This window comes from Chionomys nivalis, chromosome 18, assembly GCF_950005125.1.
Source record: "Chionomys nivalis chromosome 18, mChiNiv1.1, whole genome shotgun sequence".
NCBI classification, from domain to species: Eukaryota; Metazoa; Chordata; class Mammalia; order Rodentia; family Cricetidae; genus Chionomys; species Chionomys nivalis.
The window spans coordinates 18386534-18406803 of NC_080103.1; the positions used below are offsets into that span (position 1 = coordinate 18386534).

Consider the following 20270-nt stretch of genomic DNA (forward strand, 5'->3'; position numbering starts at 1 on the left):
AAAAACATGCAGGCAAAACACTCATTCATATGAAATAATAAAATAAATAAATGTAAAAAAATTATTTAGCCCACACCTTTAATGCCAGCACTCAGGAGGAAGGAGCAGGTGGATCCGTGAGTTCATAGCCAGCGTGGTCCCAAGCCAACTATAGTTACGTGGTGAGACACTGCTGTGACTCCTCCTCCTCCACAACCCCCCCAAACCAACCAAATAAGAGCCCTACCGAAAGAAAATGGAAAAAGTCAGAAAGAAATTTATTATAAAACAATTCTTTGGTGGGTATATATGCACATATAATTTTACAATGTATTAAAAATAAAAAAAATTTTTGTTGATATTTGATGAAAATCCTAGGCCTGAGATACATTGTTCTTATGTGAAGTAAATTGCTATAACCTATTTTTGGCTATCTTGTGTATTCTTTATTTTGGGGGCCCTCTATGTAGGAAACAATGTCTAAATTGGTTAAAAGAATAAACTTATTAAAATAAAAAAATGAAAGCCTATTTAATACTAATGAGATAGTTGTGTTTATTAAATTTTACATAATTAATCTTGCACATATATATTACAAAACATTTTTATTTGAGAATTTCATACACATATATAGTTTGATCGTATCCCTCCCTCCATTCAACTCCCCCTTGACCCCCTTCAGTGCTTACCTCTTCCAATTTTATGTCTTTTTCTTCTTATTTAAAACCTGCTGAACCCAATCCAATCATTACTGTCTTTATTGCCTAGGTCTGGGGCCATCCTTGTTTTGGTTAAATCACTTTCACCACATCTTCTCTCCTATCTTTCTCTCACCTCCCTACTGCACAAACCTTTCAGCCCCTTTCCCTCGTTCATATCTCAGGTGTTCTATCACCTCCTCTACTTAAGACCTCTTCCTCTCCCCTCCAGATGCAGGGATGAATTGTTAAATCTATGGAAGGTTATGAATAAAAAGTAAAAAGAGGATGGTGATAGGAATGAGAGAAAGAAGTAAAGATGCAAGAATAGGAGGGAAAGTATGAAGAGCATGCTGAGTGAGAACCACACAGCAGGCCTGAGCAGTACCACAGCAAAGCAGTAGGAGACACATCTCAAGAGTAGAAGTTAAAGTAAAAGAGAATAAAAAGTTCAAGATGCCTGGATGACATTCCATTTTGTATATGTATGGTGCTTGCATATGTCTATGTATATGTAGAGTTTATAGAGAATCTATCTCTATTCACAAATCTGCAGGCATGCAGTTAGTGAATATTCTGCTGTTAGCATGTTGGAGTTAGGCATCCCTTTGAAATTTAACCTTGGTAGAATTTGTTGAAGATTCATCCAACAAGGATATTCATCCATTGGGTTAGTGTTAACTTTTTCTCCACCAGCAACTAATTCTCAATAACAGGACAGTTACCATACATTAAGTTTAGAAGAACTGTAAAATCGTTTGTAGTGGAAGTTCTGTAGATAATTTTGATATTACCCTACTTTTCATTTTTATTTATCTCATATATGCAATGGAAAGAAGCAATACAGCACAGTAGTTAATTTCTGGGTTCAAATCCCAGCTTTGGTACTTGCTTTCCAGATATCATTGGGCCTTGGGAAATACTTTTTCTTTGAGTCGAATAGGAATTCAGAACTGTCTTCTTGGAGGTTGGAGAGAGAACTCACAGTTAAAAGCACTTGCTGCTCTTGCAGAGGGCATGAATTTGGTTCCCAGCATTCGTGTTGTGCATGCAGCTCACAGCCACTTGTAACACCAGCTTCAGAGGATCTGACACAGACACAGGTACACACTCACACGCAATCACACACACTCACTCTCTCTCTCTCTCTCTCTTTTACACATAAGTAAAAATAAATCTTAAAACACCTAAAACTCCCGGCTGCCTGTGGCATCTGGTTATCCTGTGGTGGAAGCCCTTTACCATGCTACCAGTTTGCAGAATACTTCCAGTAGGTTATTTTTTTACTTACCCAGCAATCTGTGACCTTAATTTTTACTCAGCTAATGTCCAAGTGCATGATATCTAGGAAATTATTTATTTTTATTAGTCCTTGTAGAAACGACAGCTTGTGGAAGCAGCATGCATAATTACAAGAGTGTGCTTTTTAGTACTGTGCATTTTCAATCCTCTGCAGTAACAGCGATTGTGTTATATCTCATGATGCCTATTGTGAACGTGAGTGAAGTGCTCGGACCGCTGTGCCTTATGCTCCTCATGGGAACTGTCCACTGTCAGATCGTGTCGACTCAGATAGCCAGGCCGTCCGGGAACAATGGGAATAGGCGAAGAAGGTAAGGTGGGAGGTTGACAAGCGCTGGCCTTTCTTCATGTTGCGTATTTGACTTGCAGATGAGTGCTGCGTCACTTTCCCCTCGTGCTAGGAAGCCTTATTAACCTTTTGGTTCCATATGACCTCTTTCTCACTCAGTGCAGTATGTTTAAAAGGAAATTACTACTTTTTGTTAATATTTCTTTTCTTTTTCGAGGCAGGGTTTCTTTGTAGCTTTGGAACTTTTCCTGGAACTAGCTGTTGCGGACCAGGCTAGCTTCAAACTCACAGAGATCCGCCTCCCTCTGTCTCCTGAGTGCTGGGGTTAAAGACGTGAGCCACCACCACCAGCATTAGCATTATTTTCAGTAATAGTTTTGGAAAAGTATTCTCTGGCTGGGGTATAGATATATCAGTGTAAGGCACTTGCCTAGGGTGAACATGTGTGAGGCCCTGGTTCAGTCTGCACCATCCTCTGAAAAGAGAGAAGAGGTGAGGAAAAGGGAGAGAAACATTCTCTCTCTCTCTCTCTCTCTCTCTCTCTCTCTCTCTCTCTCTCTCTCTCTCTCTCTCTCTGTGCGCCACCACCGCCCTGCCCTCTCTTTTGTTTTTCAAGACAAGTGTAGCCCTGGATGCACTAGAACTCAGTCTGTAGACCAGGCTGTCCTTAACCTTAGAGATCTGCCTGTGTCTGCTTCCCGAGTGCTGGGATTAAAGATTGGCTCTACCACTGCCTGACTGAGAAAATTTAAATCTCTTTAAAATCTTTGACTGGTGGTGCACCCCTTTAATCCCAGCACTAAGCGGCAGAGACAGGTGGATGTCTATGAGTTCAAGGCCAGCCTGGTCTACAGAGCGAGCTCTAGGACAGCTAACACTACACAGAAAAAGAAACCCCGTCTCAAAAAATCAAAAAGAAAAAAAATGTGAAAATTTACTATAGTTAAGGATTTCAGCACTACAACATTTTGACCTCTTTCAAAACTTGGCCTCACGGTATATGCTATATCTTATCACTTGCAAAGTAGAGACAGGATTGCGTCAGGTTTGAGACCAGGCTGGTCTATGTACTGAGTTCCAGGACAACCTGACTTACATAATAAGAACAAAAATAAAACAAACAACCCCAAGTCACTTTTTTGACTTGTTTAGATATCAACTCTGTTGCTTGTATGGTGTTCCGGGGGTTGGAGTACTGAAGTTCTCTGAGTAGGTTCAGTGTTAGCTTCCAGAGGTTGTTTGCTCTCCTCAGACCATGCAACTGATAAATGAGACATTGACATTTGGTTCAGTGAATTCCAACACATTTATTTTCTAATGTTATTTTCAGAACATTTGCTTTTAAAGAGTGTCTCTATAAATTTAGAAACCAATCAGTGTGCTGTGTCTCATTGATTTAGGTGGGGTCTGCAGTAGAATCTGGTCATGTATGTAAATCATTTAACAACGTAGAATGTCAGCAGGAATGATAGGTGCCATTGCTGGTTGTTTCCTGATTAAATGTGCTAGATGGGTAGACAGCTGATGTACAAGGGAGAGCAATGCTGTCGTCTGGCTGGTGTGGCGGGTGCTTGAAGAGCTCATGGCCATGTATGATACTTTCGCCTATTCCGTCTGGACAACATTCCATTTCTGCAGTGGATGAACAAATTGATAGCACAGGACTTTGATCTTGACTCTGCTTTGTCCTTAAATCAGAAAATGCCCTATGGTTGATTGTCCTTGGTGTATGAGTCTAACTATGTTTGATTTCAGGAAATAGTCTGTTAGCATAATTTTCTGAAGGCATGTTATGGGCATAAATAGAAAAGGTGTTGAATAATCTGAAATCATTGAAATTTTTTTTAGAAAATTACGAAAAGCTGTAAATGGTGACGGGAGCCGAGACAATGGAAACAACTCCTCTGATAAAGTCAGAGCAGTAGAAACTCTAGAGTCTGCACCCAGTGTTGGTGGGTTTTGGGGGACTCTCTTTGGCAACAGGTGAGAATCTCTTTTATTGGAATTTTACTTGATTTTGTGTTCCCTTTACTGTTGGCTGTGTCTGTATGATAATTGGGCTGTAGATGTAAATAGGGTGAGCTTGGTTTATAGTTCTGTGAGTTTTAAGGGTCTGCAAAGACTTGTTCACTCAAACTGTTATCTCTACTGTCTTTCATGTTATCTGTAAAACTAGTAATCAGCTCTCAGCATTTCATTGCATTTGATTTTGATGACTTTTTAGACCACAGTTGCAAAAAGCTCCCTGAAAGGCTAAAGGCCTTAACCAACATTTTACAGAAAAGCGAATTTTAAAAAAAAGGGGGTTCTTAGAGAGAGTTGATACCCATGAGGAATGGGATGTGGTGAGAAGCCTGATGTTAGTGGATGGTAGGATAGAAAGACAAATGGATTAAAGATAAACTTTAACTCATTTGTAATTATGCAGGTCATAAGAGCACCAGTGTGATGACTCAGGCACTTGTTTTTTCTTATATTAAGGATGGTGAGTTTAAAAATAAATCTCCTTTTTGAATGTGAACTATGCTCACACATTGTTCTAGAGATGTATTCACTCCCCTTATTACTTTTTGGTTCCATGTGACATTTTTTTTTTCACTCAGTACAGTATGTTTAAAAGGACAATTACTACTTTTTTGTTAGCATTTATTTTTAGAAATGGTTTTGAAAAAGTATTCTCTGGCTGGGGTATAGATACATCAGTGTAGGGCACTTGCCTAGGGTGAACATGTGTGAGGCCTGGGTTCTGCACCATCCTCTGAAAAGAGAGAAGAGGTGAGGGAAAGGAAGAGAAACATTCTCTCTCTTTTTCTTTTCTTCTTCTTTCTTTTGAAGTGTTTGAGTTATGCTGGATACTGTGAGGTCCATGTCCTAAGTGATTGTCGTAGTCAGAAGGGAGTAGTAGGAAGGTGAAGTCACAGTAAGGTAAACTCCTTCTGGGTTATTGCATCTGGCATGTTGCTTAGTAGACATTACATAGTCACATAGCTTAGTGGATAGAGTAAGGGTTAAGGTACTGAAGCATGGTTATTGTTTAAGACAGCGAATACTGTGAAGCGCATTGATGGGCAGTATGAGATAGAAATGGGCGTTCCTTTGGAGAGGTGAGCAGAGAGAGATTTATCTTTAAGAGTGGGTGAATATTCTGCCCTTGAATACCCTTCACAAGCTAGAGATCTGAACAATACAATTTCTGAATTTTCTTGACTTTCAGAGTAATATATTATACTCCATAAAAGAAAGTTTTGTTTCATGAAAGATACTGCTCTCAGAAAAGTAATTAGTAACTTTTTTCTTTTTTAAAAAATAGGAATAAAAGGGTGAAATTAGTATCTAACAAAGGGACTGAAACTGACAATGACTCAGGCTGTTTCCATCCTATCATTAAGAAGAGACAGGGTCGACCAGAGATCAGAATGTGGCAAGCAAGAGAGAAAGCGAAGGTTTCGGATGGAGAAAAGTGCCATAGGGTAAGATCTAGATGGGCATAACAGTATCTTTTTTGTCCTATGTAAAATTTTCCTGTTCTGAGACTGTGTTAGAGACATAAACTATATACCCATAGGTGTGTAAGTTTGTCAACAAACCGTAAATAAGTAAACAGGGAAATGCTACAGGCAGATTGGAACTCATGCGCCAATATGAGAACTTACTGTTTCCGCTACTAGCAACCTTCATGTTGGGTGGGCAGCTTGCAAGAACACAGAGCAGTGTAGAGAGACCTACAGTCAGTTTAGTAAGGGCTTGGGAAATTTCTAGGTCTAATGTAGGTGGTTTGTTCTATGTCTAAAGCTACATGCTTTTGTTTTGTCATTTTGAATTTTTTTTTTTTTAGTCTTGAACTTATTTTATTAAGGTTTATTCCTGGGCATTTTATTTTTTAAAGAAATATAATATTTTTATTTATTCTTTGAGGATTTGATGTGTGTACATGTTAATATTTTGAGTATATCTAACCCCCTTGCCCATATTTCCCTCCTAGCTTTATGTCATCATCATCTCCGTCCTCTTCTTTTGTACCAAGTCCAATTAGTACTGCCAATGTGAACATGGGCATAGGCACGTGAATAACATCCCAGAGACCATAGCCCTAGAGAAAATAGGCCTTCTTTCCAGCAGCCATCATCTGCAGGAAGCTTGTCAGCTAATGTCCCTCCCACATCATGCTGGAGTGTTGACTGTTTTGATCTTGGGCATCGCCACAGCTGCTATGAGTTAACGAGTATAGTGTTCCTGTCATGTCCAGAAGATACTGTTTTGCTGTAGTCCTCTCTGACCTCTGGCTCTAAGCCTCTTTCTACCTTCTCTTCAGTAATGGTCCCTGAGCCTTGAGGGGAGGGTAGTGTGATATAGACAGTCCATTTATGGCTGTACTCGCCACAGACACTTAGTCTGCTTTGACCACTTATGAGTCTGTGTTAACAGATGTCCATTGGAAAAAGAAGCTTCTCTGATGAGGACTGACAACTTCACTAATCTTTGGTACAGAGATATTTAGAAGGCAATTTGATACTGTGTCCACTTAGGAAAATAATAAGGTCCTGTGAGCTCCCCATCTATAGAATTTTGTACACAGGATTATAGTACTAGACTAGAATTCTCTTCTGTGGAGTGGGCTTTAAATTCAATCAGAAACCAGTAGGTTGTTCCCATAATATCCATACTAGTAGTGCAGTAGGCAAATCTTGCCAGATCAGTTGTTGTGGTTCTCAGGACGCTCAGTTGGGTAAGACTCTTCGATGACTTTTCTGTCTTAGAAGTCTACATAGCACCTTCTGTGAGCTAGTTAATAAGGAGTAAGCTTCCAGGTCAGTACCAGATGGATTTCTCCAAGTCCTGTGACCAAAGTGCGTTGTTTCTTAAGCAGTAGGATCCAACAACAACTTGAAGGGAGGAATGTCAAACCTGGCACTGGGCTCATTCTTTGATGAGAACCGAGGCTTCTGGGAGGTTTATGAACCTCCTCATGAACGGTAACTCCATTTAGGCTGATCATATCATCAAAATTGGTTATTATTTTAGGTTGCTTGTAACAGGTTTCCATATAGCTTTTCCAGATATCTTTGGAGATACTCATCCCTCATCCCACTCTTCCTCTGTCCTAGTCTCTCATTAGCCTAGTATTTATTAATCCGTCACTGCAGTCAGGCATTGCTCTAAGTGTCTTACAAGGACAGTGACTTCCTTGTGTACAACAGCCAGATGAGGACGCTGAGCCTCAGTCTCTAGCTGGGAGCTGTGACGGCGGCGTAGGGTTTGACTTGAGCCTGCACTGGAACTTGTCATCGCACGGCCTCGCTTTTCGGCTACAGAGTTGCAAGTGCACAGTTTTCTTAATTTTGAAATTTTAAAAGTGTTGACATTAAAATAATGTTGAGATCAAGTAATAAGTAAACTTGTTTGGGTTTAATTTCCTTTCATCTCTTGGGAACCATTCTGTGAATTTTGCTTTTATATGGACAACTTCCTGGAGTGTTTTTTTGCAGTCCATTGTGAGATACTGTTTCTCTTGTAGGAGGCATATAGACGTTTGGGTAATGGAATTTCAGATGATCTGTCAAGCGAGGAGGACGGTGAAGCTCGGACACAGATGATATTACTGCGTAGGAGTGTGGAAGGGGCATCAAGTGACAATGGTTGTGAAGTTAAGAATAGAAAATCAATACTTTCAAGGCACCTAAACTCTCAGGTAATTTTCTCTTTTGTCTACAAAGCTTGGCTGTTAGTGCCCCAAACACTGGATAGCAGCAAGATATTTACAAGTTTTCCTGTTGTTTGTTGGTTTGATTTTGGCAGGTAAAGAAAACCACGACAAGATGGTGTCATATAGTACGGGATTCAGATAGTCTGGCTGAATCAGAATTTGAGTCAGCAGCCTTCAGCCAGGTAAAGCATCCTTTTGTAAGAGCAGAATTTGAGATGTCTTCTTATGTGTAATGACTTTATCTGTTCCTTTCTTTTGACTCTATGAAGTTTGTGTTTAGTTTGCTTTCAGTTCTGTTGACTCAGTTTGAGATAACTGCTCACCCCTAGAAAGGAAATAAAATGTTTTTTCATTTTTTTTTCTAATCTTCAAAGTATCAAAGTTGGGTGGAGAGATTGCTCAGTGGTTAAGACATTTACTGATCTTTCAGAGGACCTGGGTTTAATTTCTAGCACCCACATTGTGGCTCGCAACCACCCATAACTCCAGTTGCAGGGATCTTTTGCCCTCATTGATCCCTGTTGGCATCAGGGTTCCAGACATGCGTGTGGTGCACATACATACATGCAGGCAAAGCACGCATACATATATATAAAATAAAAGAAGCAAAGCTTTAGATGTGGCATAGGTGCTGCTCAGGAGGATAGTTATTTTGGGTGGGGAGATGGTTCATTTGGTATGCTTGCCTCATACGCATGGGGCCTGAATTTAATCCCCAGAGTCCATGTTAAAAAGAAGTAAAAGCTGGCCATGGTAGCACATGCTTGTAGTGCCAGGAACGGGGAGGCAGAGACAGGTGGATTTCTGGACTGTAGTCACATGGGCAAGCACACATACATAGAGGGAAAAGAGAGAGCGAAGGGAGAGACTTACTAAGTTGGTTTTTAAATTTTTTAAAAATGTATTTATATGTATAAGTGTTTTGTTCATGTTATGATTTTGCACCACATGTCTGCCTACATATGTCATAAAAGAATATCAGATCCCCTGGAACTAGAGTTAGGAATTGCCATGTGGGTACTGGGAATCCAGCCTGCATCCTCTGCAAGAACAAGTGTTTTTAACCATTGAGCCATCTCTCCAGTCTGGTTTCTTAAGTGATATGGTTGCTTAATACTCATTTGGCATATGGAGTTTTATCTTCAGTGGGGTTGGCACATCTGAAGACAGACTTTAGCAGAGGGACCTCTAAAAGGCAGGAGCAGTGGAGTCTGATTTTGAGAGTGCAGGGGCATATTTGAACATGATCTTTATAGGTGAGCATAGTTAGATGGTGCTGTGGTTTTGCTATGTTTGACCAGGCAATTGGGGTTATGGAAAAAGTTTCATATTTCCTTTTGTACTGCTGGTGTATTGCACCATTTCTGATCTTCTCTGCCAGGTTATTTTTGAACATACTTGGGCTGGGCCCTGAACAAAACAAGCTTTTCTGTTAAGCTCAGAGTATCTCAAAAGTCTTATTCTGGTATCTGGGCAGGTCCTTAGGGTGCGTGTCCATGAATCACTCAACACATAGCACATCTAAGTTGAATAGTCAAATGTTTTGGTAGTAGCTACGTAGAGGAAATTTTTTTAAAGTCCCACTTTGCCAGGTAGTCTCTAAAGGAACAGAACTGATAGCTTGCATATATATATAATGCATACATTTATATGTATTTCCATAATATGTAAGTATATGTGCATGTAGTAGATATATGTGATATATATGTGTATATATGTAGATACATGCATGTATGTATAGATACACATATATGGTATATAGGGGATTTCTTAAGACTGGCTTATAGACTGTGGTCTGAGTAGTTCATCAATGACTGTCTTATGACAGAAAGACTGAGAATCTGGTGGTTGTTCCATCCATATGGCTGGATGCCTCAGCAGTCCCAGTTTGATGCTGGAATCTGAAGGAAGACTGAAGGGCTTTCTGGTCTTCCTTCTGTGTTAAAATTCCAAAGATGTTGGATTTAAGAGTAGCTGCAGCAACAGAATAGATGGACTTGACAGAGTGAAGGAAGCAGGAAAGGCAAGACTTACTCCTTTTACCTGGGCTGCCATTAGGTGATGTGGCCCAGATTCAGGATGAGTCCTCCTGCTTCAATTAATTTGATTAAGAAAATCCCTCACAGGAGTGCCCAGAATCTTGGGTTTTAGTTGATTCCATGTGTAGTCACGTTGACAATCAAGAGTCATTGGAGTTTAACGTTTAAGTATTAAGTTGCATTATCAAGTTTATTATATGATGCCTTGGACATTAGCAAAGACATGGTGATCAACATAGAAAACCTTGCCAGCCATCGCCAGGAGTGATTCGTTTTAATTGTGTTTCAGTATAATTCTGAAATTTATGTATTTTTCCCTTTTTTGTTTTCCTTTAAAGGGTTCTAGGTCTGGTGTGAGTGTTGGCTCTCGGAGCCTTAACTTGTCAAGAAGAGACTCAGAAAGTACCCGCCATGACTCAGAGACCGAAGATATGTTATGGGATGACCTTCTCCATGGCCCAGAGTGCCGGTCATCTGTCACCAGTGACAGTGAGGGGACTCACGTAAATACCCTTCATTCAGGGGCGAAACGTGACCCCAAAGAAGATGTTTTTCAGCAGGTACATGAGGATAACTATTAAAACAGTGTGCTAGTTAGTGTTTGCCAATTTGACAAAAACTACAGTCACCTAGGAAGAGGGATGCTCAGTTGTGGAATTGTCTCCATCAGATTGGTCTATGTGCAAGTCTGTGGGACATTTTCTTGATTGCTTATTGATGTGCAAGGGCACTGTGAGCTGTGCCATCTCTGAGTTGGGAGGTCTGGGTCATAGAAGGAAGGTATCAGAGCCAGCCAGTAAGCAGCACTTCTGCGTGGTGCCTGCTTTCGTTCTTGGGAGTCCCTGCTCTGACTCCCTCAGTTTTGAACTGTGACCTGGGAGTTTTAAGGTGAGATAAACCCTTTCCTTCCCAAGTTGCTTTTGTTCAGTGTTTTACCACAGCAACAGAAAAAGAACTAGAACAGATAGCTGATACTTACTCCATTCTTAGCATTTGTCAGCCACTGTATCATGGTATTTAACTTGACAGCAGTCTTCTAAGGGTACTGTTGCCCTCCACAGTTTAGAGATGGGGAAGTTGAGCATCGCTTGTAAGAGAGGGTGTGGAGATGAGAACCTGAGAATACTCAGCAGTTGCCTTGACCTGAATTGCTCTTCCTAATACTTTTCTCATTTTCCTTCAGTGATCTTTATTGTTCTTTTTCCCTGAGTGGCATTGTTTGGTTGGTACTCTGTTTTATGATATATTGAATTTCATGTTTCATAAAAATTATGCAGAAATGGTATTGCTTTTTTCTCTTCTAAGCACAAATCAAGTGATAGTTTTGATCTCGGGTTTGATTTTGGTCTAGCATCATAGATTCCTTAGAAGATACTTGATTTCATTCTACATCTGTAGAATTTATTTGTAGCCACTTGTCACATGCTAAAATAGTTTTAGGAATACTGCGAGGAAGCTAGAGTAATGCATGTCAAGAGTGTGAGCCTCCTCAGGGGCCAGTGCACCGCCGCTGAAGCCCTGGGGCTGGTGCTTGTGTGTCCCCATGGTGGGGAGAAGGGTTAGCAGTTGGTTCTCATGGCAATCTTGAATGGCTAATAACTCTAATAATTCTTCGGTTTTTATGCTTTTGCCTCTTTCAAAACTGCCTTGCACATAGCAGTGGGTTTGTTGTTGTTGTTGTTGTTCTGTTTTGTTTTTATTGCCAATGAAGACATGGAAAAGGTTTGACATTTATGTTTGGACTTCTGGGAAGCAGTCATTTTTTTTTATTTGCTCTAACACAGCTTCATTCCTTACCTGCTTGGTACATGTGTACTGTAACTCAGCTGACCTCTTGCTGGTGTTTGAAGCACCAGCCCACGTGTGCTTCTGGACCTCTGCACACCGTCTCTTTGTCATCTGGGAAGCACCTTTGCTCTTTGGCTTACTCCTCATTTTCTTTTTTTTATTATTAATATTTTTTTAATTCTTTTTTAATTAAAATTTCCACCTGCTCCCCGTTTCCCATTTCCCTCCCCGTTACTCCTCATTTTCTAGACAGGTCTTGGTTGAAGTTTTGGGCTCCTTTGGAATCCTTTCCTGTGCACTTCTCAAGCATGCGCTCTTTTCCTCGGCATGCTATCTAGTGACTTGGTGTCTCCTTTAGTAGTCTTTAAGTGACTAGATGGCAAGGCCATGTGTCCTTTTGCCCTGTAGTTCAGGCTAGCTTGGCATTTGCTATATAGCCCAGTTTGGCCTCAAGCTTGCTATCCTCTGCTTCAGCTTCCTGAGTCCTAGAGTACAGGCATGCAGTGCTGCAGTGTATCCTGACTTGAAGCATGTCCCGCAGTAGGTACTTGATGTATATTGACAACAGTTGATGTATATAGTGAATACATCGCTGAAATCAGTAAATGTTCATCTTTTTGTGGTATAAAAAGAAGTCATCCACATGTCCTCCCTTTCTAGCAGATACCTGCCATGTGCTCCTGTTCTAGAAGCTTCACTTTAGTTTATGGGCACAGTGGTATGGATGATACACCCTCTGATTTCAGAGCAAAATTGGGCTCAAGGGTGTGGTAAGGACCAGTTGGAGAAAAGACTCTTGAAGTGATAACCGTCAATAAGACAGTCCCAGCAGAGGAGAGTGGGGATGGTGTCATGGCGACTACCATTTCTGACTTTGGGCCCTTATGTTTTTTCCTGTCCTTAAGGCCTCAAAATATCCCAGCTGTCTGTATGGTCTCCTCACTTTCTGCTACTCTTGGTGCAGTCTGTGGCTCTAGAGGTGCTTTCCTTTATACTGTGTGCCCTTCATACCTTTAGAGAGCCGGTGACCTTGGACATCCAGGATCCTAGCTCTCCAGATGAGACCACCACATAGGTCTTTCTCAGAGTGATAGGTTTTGAGATAGAGAATGAATGTATTCATAAAACTAAACCCTGGATTCTGGGAGCTGGATAGAAGAACTATCAGGAAAGATGGAATGGATAGAGACTGATTTGTATCTTTCTTCCTAGAACCATTTATTCTGGCTTCAGAATTCAAGTCCTGCCTCTGAGCGAGTTAGTGCAATAATCTGGGAAGGAAATGAGTGCAAAAAGATGGACATGTCTGTGCTGGAGATAAGCGGCATCATCATGAGCAGGGTAAGAGCATGTGCTTCTGAGTTCTTGAACACACGCTCACAGATGGGCTGTTCAGTGAAGATCTGTTTAACAGCACTAGCTAGTTTTATGTCAACTTGACCCAAGCCAAAGTCATCTGAGAAGAGGGAATGAACTTCAATTAAGAAAATACCTCCATAAAATCCTGTTGTAGGGCATTTTCTTAGCCATTATTTGGGAAGGCCCAGCCCATGGTGGATGGTGTTATCCCTGAGCTGATGGTCCTGGGTTCTATAAGAAAGCAGGCTGAGCAAGCAATGAGGAACAAACCAGTAAGCAACACCCCTCCATGGCCTCTGCATCAGCTCCTGCCTCCTGTCCTGACTGCCCTGGAAGTATAAGGGGAAGTAAACCCTTTTTTCCGCATTTTGCTTTTGGTCATGTTGTTTCATCACAGCAATAGTAACCCCAACTTGTAACTTCGATTTGGAAACAGATTTTGAAGTAGTCTTTTGTTGGTGGACTTTACACTTTGCATCATTAGATGCTCAGGTTTGCTCTGCTGTCATTCCTTACTGACTGAGCCTAGTTTGTAGCAAGTCTTGAGTCTGTTGACTTCATCCCCTCTTTGGTGCTGGAGCTTGAAACCAGGGCCTCTGACATGCTTAGCTCTAATGCCAGACCAAATCTTTGCCATCTTTTGTGTATTCCTTTTAAGATTCATCTTTAATATTCTAAATTGTATTTGATGAATACTTCTGGTACTTATACTCCCTTTCCCTGTGTAGTACTGATGGACATTTTAAATCGGGTTTCAGGTCAATGCTTACCAGCAAGGAGTCGGCTATCAGATGCTGGGGAACGCCGTCACCATTGGCTTAGCATTTTTCCCATTTTTATATCGGCTTTTCAGAGAGAAGAGTTTTGACCAACTAAAGTCCATCTCAGCAGAGGAGGTCCTGACCCTCTTCTGTGGTGCACCACCTGTCACACCTGTTGTTATTTTGTCTATAATTAATTTTTTTGAAAGACTGTGTCTTACTTGGATGTTTTTTTTCATGATGTGTGTGGCAGAGAGAACATATAAGCAGGTGAGTGAACGGACAGACAGCATTTGGCCCCTCTGCTTCCATTTGGCACTCCATTGAGTCATTTTATTCCTTTGACTTTGAGACTTTTACATTTAATGTTTATATTGTTGACATTTGAAAAACATGTTATAATCTGAAATCTTTAAAAATATTTTAATATTCTGTTTTTTGGCTGCTTCATATTTTGATCAACTCACCCGTTACCCTCTCTTATCTTCCCCTCTCACTCCTGCAGAATCCCATTTTCTTCTCACCAAGTCTCCTTTCCATTCTTTTTTCAAATGGCCTGAGTTTTATTAGGTTGTTTGCATGAGTGTGGGTATGGGGTTATTAACTAGAGGGAGACAACTCAGTAGGTACACCACAGATGAAAAACGACCCATCCCTGCTCTCCATCTTGTCTGGTCTTATGCAGCCATGAGTGCAACAGCCATGTCATCTGAAGTTTTGCTGAAGCCTGTGTGTAGAAACAAGTAGTATATGTTACTGACTGCTAAGCATCAGGGCCTTGCATTTTATCCATAGCAGTACAGTGTTAGAGTCATAATAGTTTTGTAAAATGGCCAAGGAAAGAAACGGACTGAAATATCATGAGTTTTATGTATCGAGGATTTCCTATATTGGAAATGTGCACAAGGAATGTAATATCTGACTGGAAATACAATTCTGGAGTCAGCTAGAATTGTGTATGAACATTAGCAGCTGGGAAAGTTTAGGATTCATTAAAATTTCCAAAGAATATTCCTTGCATGCATTGAGAATGTGCTGTATTTGGAAGAGGTGCTTCATTGTGGGATGGGTTTTGAAGTGAACACTGCTATCTATCCTGGGGAACTACTGGATAAGAATTTTGATCTTGTGTTAACACTTTAAATATACCAGGAATACTATTGATGCTTACTGAACATCACTGCGCAATGTAAATTTTATTTTGTGATTTTTTTAAAATCTCCTTTAGAGATTTTTATTTGCAAAACTCTTCAGCCATATTACTTCTGCCAGGAAAGCCAGAAAATATGAAATACCTCATTTCAGACTTAAAAAGGTGGAGAACATTAAAATATGGTTATCACTGCGTTCCTATCTAAAGGTGAGCTGTTGGATTAATTATGGGATATTTGTAGGGCTGTGGAAAACATATGCATTGATGATTCTGGCCACAGTTGCTAAGTATGAGGGGATTTCTTGTCACTGGTCATTCAGTGGCTAACTGAGTTGCTGGATGCCATGAGAGACACAGTAATGGCATGTAAGGAAAGGAAGAGGAAGAGAAGAACTGTTGCCTAGGACAAAGAGCTAGGAATCACATGCCTTTCTGGTCAGGAAAGATCCTGTAAGGCTGAAACTATGTTAATGAATCAACCTCTTAATTTGGAAAAACATGGCTTTTAGTGTTTCAAGTAGATGCCTGAAATGTGTTAAAATGCTCTGTCAAAGCTAATGGTGTGAGGGCTGTTGCTGTCTGGTCATATCCTAAACATTAACATGTGTTTTGCTCCACAGAGGCGGGGTCCACAGCGCTCAGTGGATGTGGTTGTGTCATCTGTCTTCTTGCTGACACTTTCAATTGCTTTCATTTGTTGTGCACAGGTAAAGGGTTCCTGTTTGTTTTAATGTAAGGGTAAGTCTCTGCAGTGCCCACTTTGTTTTAGAGCAGGCTGCCGTGGGTTTTAAGTGTGTCTACACTCCTTTGATAGTCTGGACACCTGTTACTATTTTTTTGACTTTTGAAGTAGGAGTGTTGAGTAAAGCTGTCACACTGATAGATGTCAGTAGTATTTACCCACATTCTTCCTTCAGCATCGTTCGCTCTCACTCTCGGGAGACTGGCCCTTCTCATTCATTTATTGCTTATCTGTTTATTAAATTATGGGCTGATGTGTCCTTGACTTTACCTAGTGGGTTATAATCTATTATCTGTTAGTTTTGCTGTCTGAATTGTCCCACATTTACTTTCTTTTTAAGCACTTTTATTCTTTCTGTATTGTAAGATGTTACAGGCTTATCACATATCTTCCCAGTTGGTGAGTGGTAACTACAGTGGTCAGAGAACAGACTCAACTGTATTCAGTTCTTTAAAATGGGTAGAGGCTTCTTTTATTCCCTGGCATTGCTTCGTTTTTTTAAATCTTTCATTATCCCTTTGGATTATGTCTGCCAGTGCTGAGAGCAATGTTCTCTAAATACTGTTTTCTCTATGTATACAATTTACATTGTTCAAGTCACGTATTCAGTTTGGGGTTGCTTTTTGTTGTTGATGAAGGTGTGCTTAAACTCATTATGATTGTGGAGTTGTTTGTTGCCAGTTTATACTTTAAGCATTTCTTTTTCTTGCTTGCTTGAGACACATTATATAAATCAGAATAGCCTCAAATGGTGGCAGATGTCTATAACCCAGCAGTTGAGAGAGGCAAGGAGGAGGATCAGGAGTTCTGAGAGGCTGTCCTTAATTATATAGCCTGGGCTGTGTGAGTCCCAAAGACTGAAGTCCGGGTTAGTGGCAGGTAGCCGTATTTGCTAAGCCATCTTGCCAGCCCCTGGTTACCTGTTTCTTTTTTTTTTTTTTTTTTTGGTTTTTCGAGCCAGGGTTTCTCTGTGGCTTTGGAGCCTGTCCTGGAACTAGCTCTGTAGACCAGGCTCGTCTCGAACTCACAGAGATCCGCCTGCCTCTGCCTCCCGAGTGCTGGGATTAAAGGCGTGCGCCACCACGCCCGGCTGGTTACCTGTTTCTTATTCAATGTCATAGTCTTAGTCTTTTGTAGTTCCTGATCTATTTAAGTATAAAATAATTGTTGTAACTACAGATACTATTTGCTTCCCGTTTGGCTTACCTATTATTTTCTTTTCAGTCTTTTGGTTATTGTTATTAATATTCCATTTGGTCTTCTCTGTTGTTTCTACTTTTGTTTACTATTGTCTGAGTAGTGACCTCAGAAATTAGTTTAGTGTAAAGTCTAATTAAATGCTTGGTTCAGTTTAGTCTAATGCATAGTTTCCTTGATAATGACAGGATTTTTTTTTTTAAATTTATGTGTATGGGTGTTTTGCCTGTATGTATGTCTGTGTATCACATCTGGAATCCTAAAGCGGGCATTGAATCTCCTGGAACTGGAATTACTGTCGTGAGCTGTCATGTGGTCAAAAGAATTGAACTGTTACCCTCTAGAAGAGCATCCAATGCTCTTAACCAATGAGTCATCTCTCTACCCCTAATGACAAGGTCTTAGAACACTTTATTTCATTTATCCATTCTTCTTTTGTGTCATTATCTGTTATTTAATATTTATACAAATGTATTTAATGCTGAAAAGCTGTAATCATTATTACTTTGTGTAGCTGGTAATTTCTCGGATGCAGCTGCACACCCCATTGCCTATTCATGTCTGTTTTGGGACTGTCTCCTGCCTGAGTCTCTTCCTTAGTGCTCTGTCAGTCCTGGTTTGCTGCAGATGAGTTCTTTCCCAGTTTGCTCATTTGAAATGTCTTTTTTTTTTTCTTTTAGTTTTTTGAGACAGGGCCTCATGTATCATGTAGTTCTGGCTGACCTCCATTTTACTGTGTAGATGAGGATAACCTTGAACTTCTGATACTCCTGCCTCTACTTTCCAAGTATTGGGATTACAGGTGGGTGCCCCCAGTTAACCCCCCTTTAATTTTGGAAAGATATTGTTTGGTGGGAATAGAATCCTAGGTTGCCAGCTAGTTGTACCCCCCCTTCCCTTTTTTCTTTTCAGTTCTTCTAGGATTTTGTTATCCTTTTTTTTCCTTCGAGACAAAGCCTCAGTATTTATTCCTTGCTGGTATGAAACTCCCTATGTAGAGAAGGCTGGCCTTGAACTCACAGAGCTCCCACCTAGGTCTGATTAAAGGCCTATGTCACCACACCTGACTCTGGGTGGTCTGTAACATCCAGCTGTGATTTGTGGAATTGTGTAAGGCTCATCTTTCTTAAAGGGCCCAGTAGCTGCTTCCAGGTGTGACTTTCCTAATCCTGGTTATAGCTGATTGACAATAGTGACCTCAGCCCAGACTTAGCTAAAGAGCTTTGCTCTTTCAGAGTCAGAGACCATAGAGTCAGTCAGGAGGGATGGGAAGAATTTGTGCAGCTGGTTGGTGACTTCCTGCTTGCCTGCTTATTACAAGTCTGCATCTGGCTTCTGCCAGAGTTCTCTGGATAGTTCTTCAAGAAAGTATTCTAACTTTCCTGAGTGAAGAGTTTTTTTTTTTTTCTTTGAAGTCAATACATTTTAAAGCAATAAAGTCTGAAGTCACGGTAGGCACTCGGTGCAGCTGTGCGGCTGTGAGTCCTAAAATGGACTGGCCTGAGTGAGGGCCACTACTGCTGGAGCTCCTAGACAGATGCAGTTCATACTCTCAGTAGTGGCCACCATGTCCCTGTGAGCACACTGGTGATCCAAGGAGCCAGAAGTTCATCATTTCTTACCTTGGCTCCTTGTAGACCTTTGCCATCTTTCATGAACAGAAAAAAAACCTAGAAAACTTGGAGAAATACATAATGACTAAGTAAATAAAATAATACTTATGAATATTTAACTTTTCTCCTTTGAATCTTCAAACTGTGGTTACTATAATGTTTTAAAATTGACACAGGAGGGGGCTGGAGAGATGGCTCAGAGGTTAAGAGCACTGACTGCTCTTCCAGAGGTCCTGAGTTCAATTCCCAGCAACCACATGATGGCTCACAACCATCTGTAATGAGATCTGGCGCCCTCTTCTGGTGTGTGGGAAGCAGAATGTTGTACACATAATAAATAAATAAATTAAAAAAAAAATTGACACAGGAATAAATCTGTGATATTAAGACAACTCCTGAGCTTTTCCTGGTCTTTTGATAGGTTCTTCAAGGTCACAAAACCTTCCTGAATGATGCTTACAACTGGGAGTTCCTGATCTGGGAAACAGCACTGTTGCTTTTCTTGCTTCGCCTGGCCTCGCTGGGGTCAGAAACCAACAAGAAATACAGCAACGTTTCCATCCTGCTCACGGAACAGGTATTGGTGGGTCCTCCCAGCTTGATCAGTGCACAGGTTACACTGTGGTGTTGGTGTTGGGGCCTGGAGCTGCCTCCCTAGCTGTGACCTCAGATCACATCGCTGTGGCCACTCTAATTATCTTTCTCACTGCATGAAAATGAGTTTGACACCTTATCTCCTGCCAAGGACTGGGAGGATGAAGAGCTAATGGGCAGGAAACACTTGTTATTGGTAGTAAGGGAACATGTGAGCACATGCTAAGATTGAGAGATGTTTCTGTGAATATGGAGTGATAATAATGCATTTTCTTGGTTAATTTTGATTTTTAAGTTCAAGTTTGCCATAAATATTAAGTAAAAATACTTGGGATAATTTGTTTTTGTTTTTTATTTTATTTTATTTTATTTTTTTTTTGGCCTCAGATTCATAGTGGATAACTCTTCCTTTAGGGGAAAAATAAGGAATTAGTAAGTTAAAACAATTCTTTTTTTCTCTCCATAAATGTTTATTGAAGATATTAAATTACTTGGGGGATCCTGAGAAGAGTAAGAATTCTTTAAATTCAAGGAATTTGAATGCTGATTTTCCCTAAGTAGCTTTTCTTTATCAAAGAGGTGGTCTAGCAGTGGTTCTCAATTGTGGGTCACTACCTCTTTGGAGTTAAAGACCCTTTCACAGGGGTTGCCTAAGCCACCAAAAGCACATTACTATTCTTAACAGTAGTGAAAATCAGTTATGAGGGGCTGGAGAGATGGCTCAGTGGTTAAGAGCATTGCCTGCTCTTCCAAAGGTCCTGAGTTCAATTCCCGGCAACCACATGGTGGCTCACAACCATCTGTAATAAGGTCTGGTGCCCTCTTCTGGCCTGCAGGCATACACACAGAAAGAATATTGTATACTAAATAAATAAATAAATATTAAAAAAAAAAGAAAATCAGTTATGAGATAGCAATGAAAATAATTTTATGGTTGCAGGGGGATCACCACAACGTGAGGAACTGTTTTAACTGTATTAACAAGTTGCAGCATTAGGAAAGTTGGAAACCACTGTGCTCAAGGATGGGGAAGAATACATGGCTCCATAGCT

The 20270-nt window shown here is 40.5% G+C and overlaps 1 protein-coding gene across 6 annotated transcripts in view; it reads left to right on the forward strand.

Annotated features, from left to right (window-relative positions):
- Phtf1 (putative homeodomain transcription factor 1) overlaps positions 1 to 20270 on the forward strand; it is a 63966-nt gene that overhangs the window by 16051 nt on the left and 27645 nt on the right. For all 6 annotated transcript variants that reach the window (XM_057793101.1, XM_057793102.1, XM_057793103.1 and 3 more), the window contains 11 exons: positions 2134 to 2290; positions 4117 to 4251; positions 5579 to 5738; positions 7784 to 7957; positions 8065 to 8154; positions 10350 to 10571; positions 13012 to 13140; positions 13917 to 14189; positions 15148 to 15279; positions 15693 to 15779; positions 19046 to 19201. In XM_057793101.1, the coding sequence (XP_057649084.1) occupies positions 2134 to 2290; positions 4117 to 4251; positions 5579 to 5738; positions 7784 to 7957; positions 8065 to 8154; positions 10350 to 10571; positions 13012 to 13140; positions 13917 to 14189; positions 15148 to 15279; positions 15693 to 15779; positions 19046 to 19201 (1715 nt within the window). The remainder of the gene's footprint in view (positions 1 to 2133; positions 2291 to 4116; positions 4252 to 5578; positions 5739 to 7783; positions 7958 to 8064; positions 8155 to 10349; positions 10572 to 13011; positions 13141 to 13916; positions 14190 to 15147; positions 15280 to 15692; positions 15780 to 19045; positions 19202 to 20270) is intronic.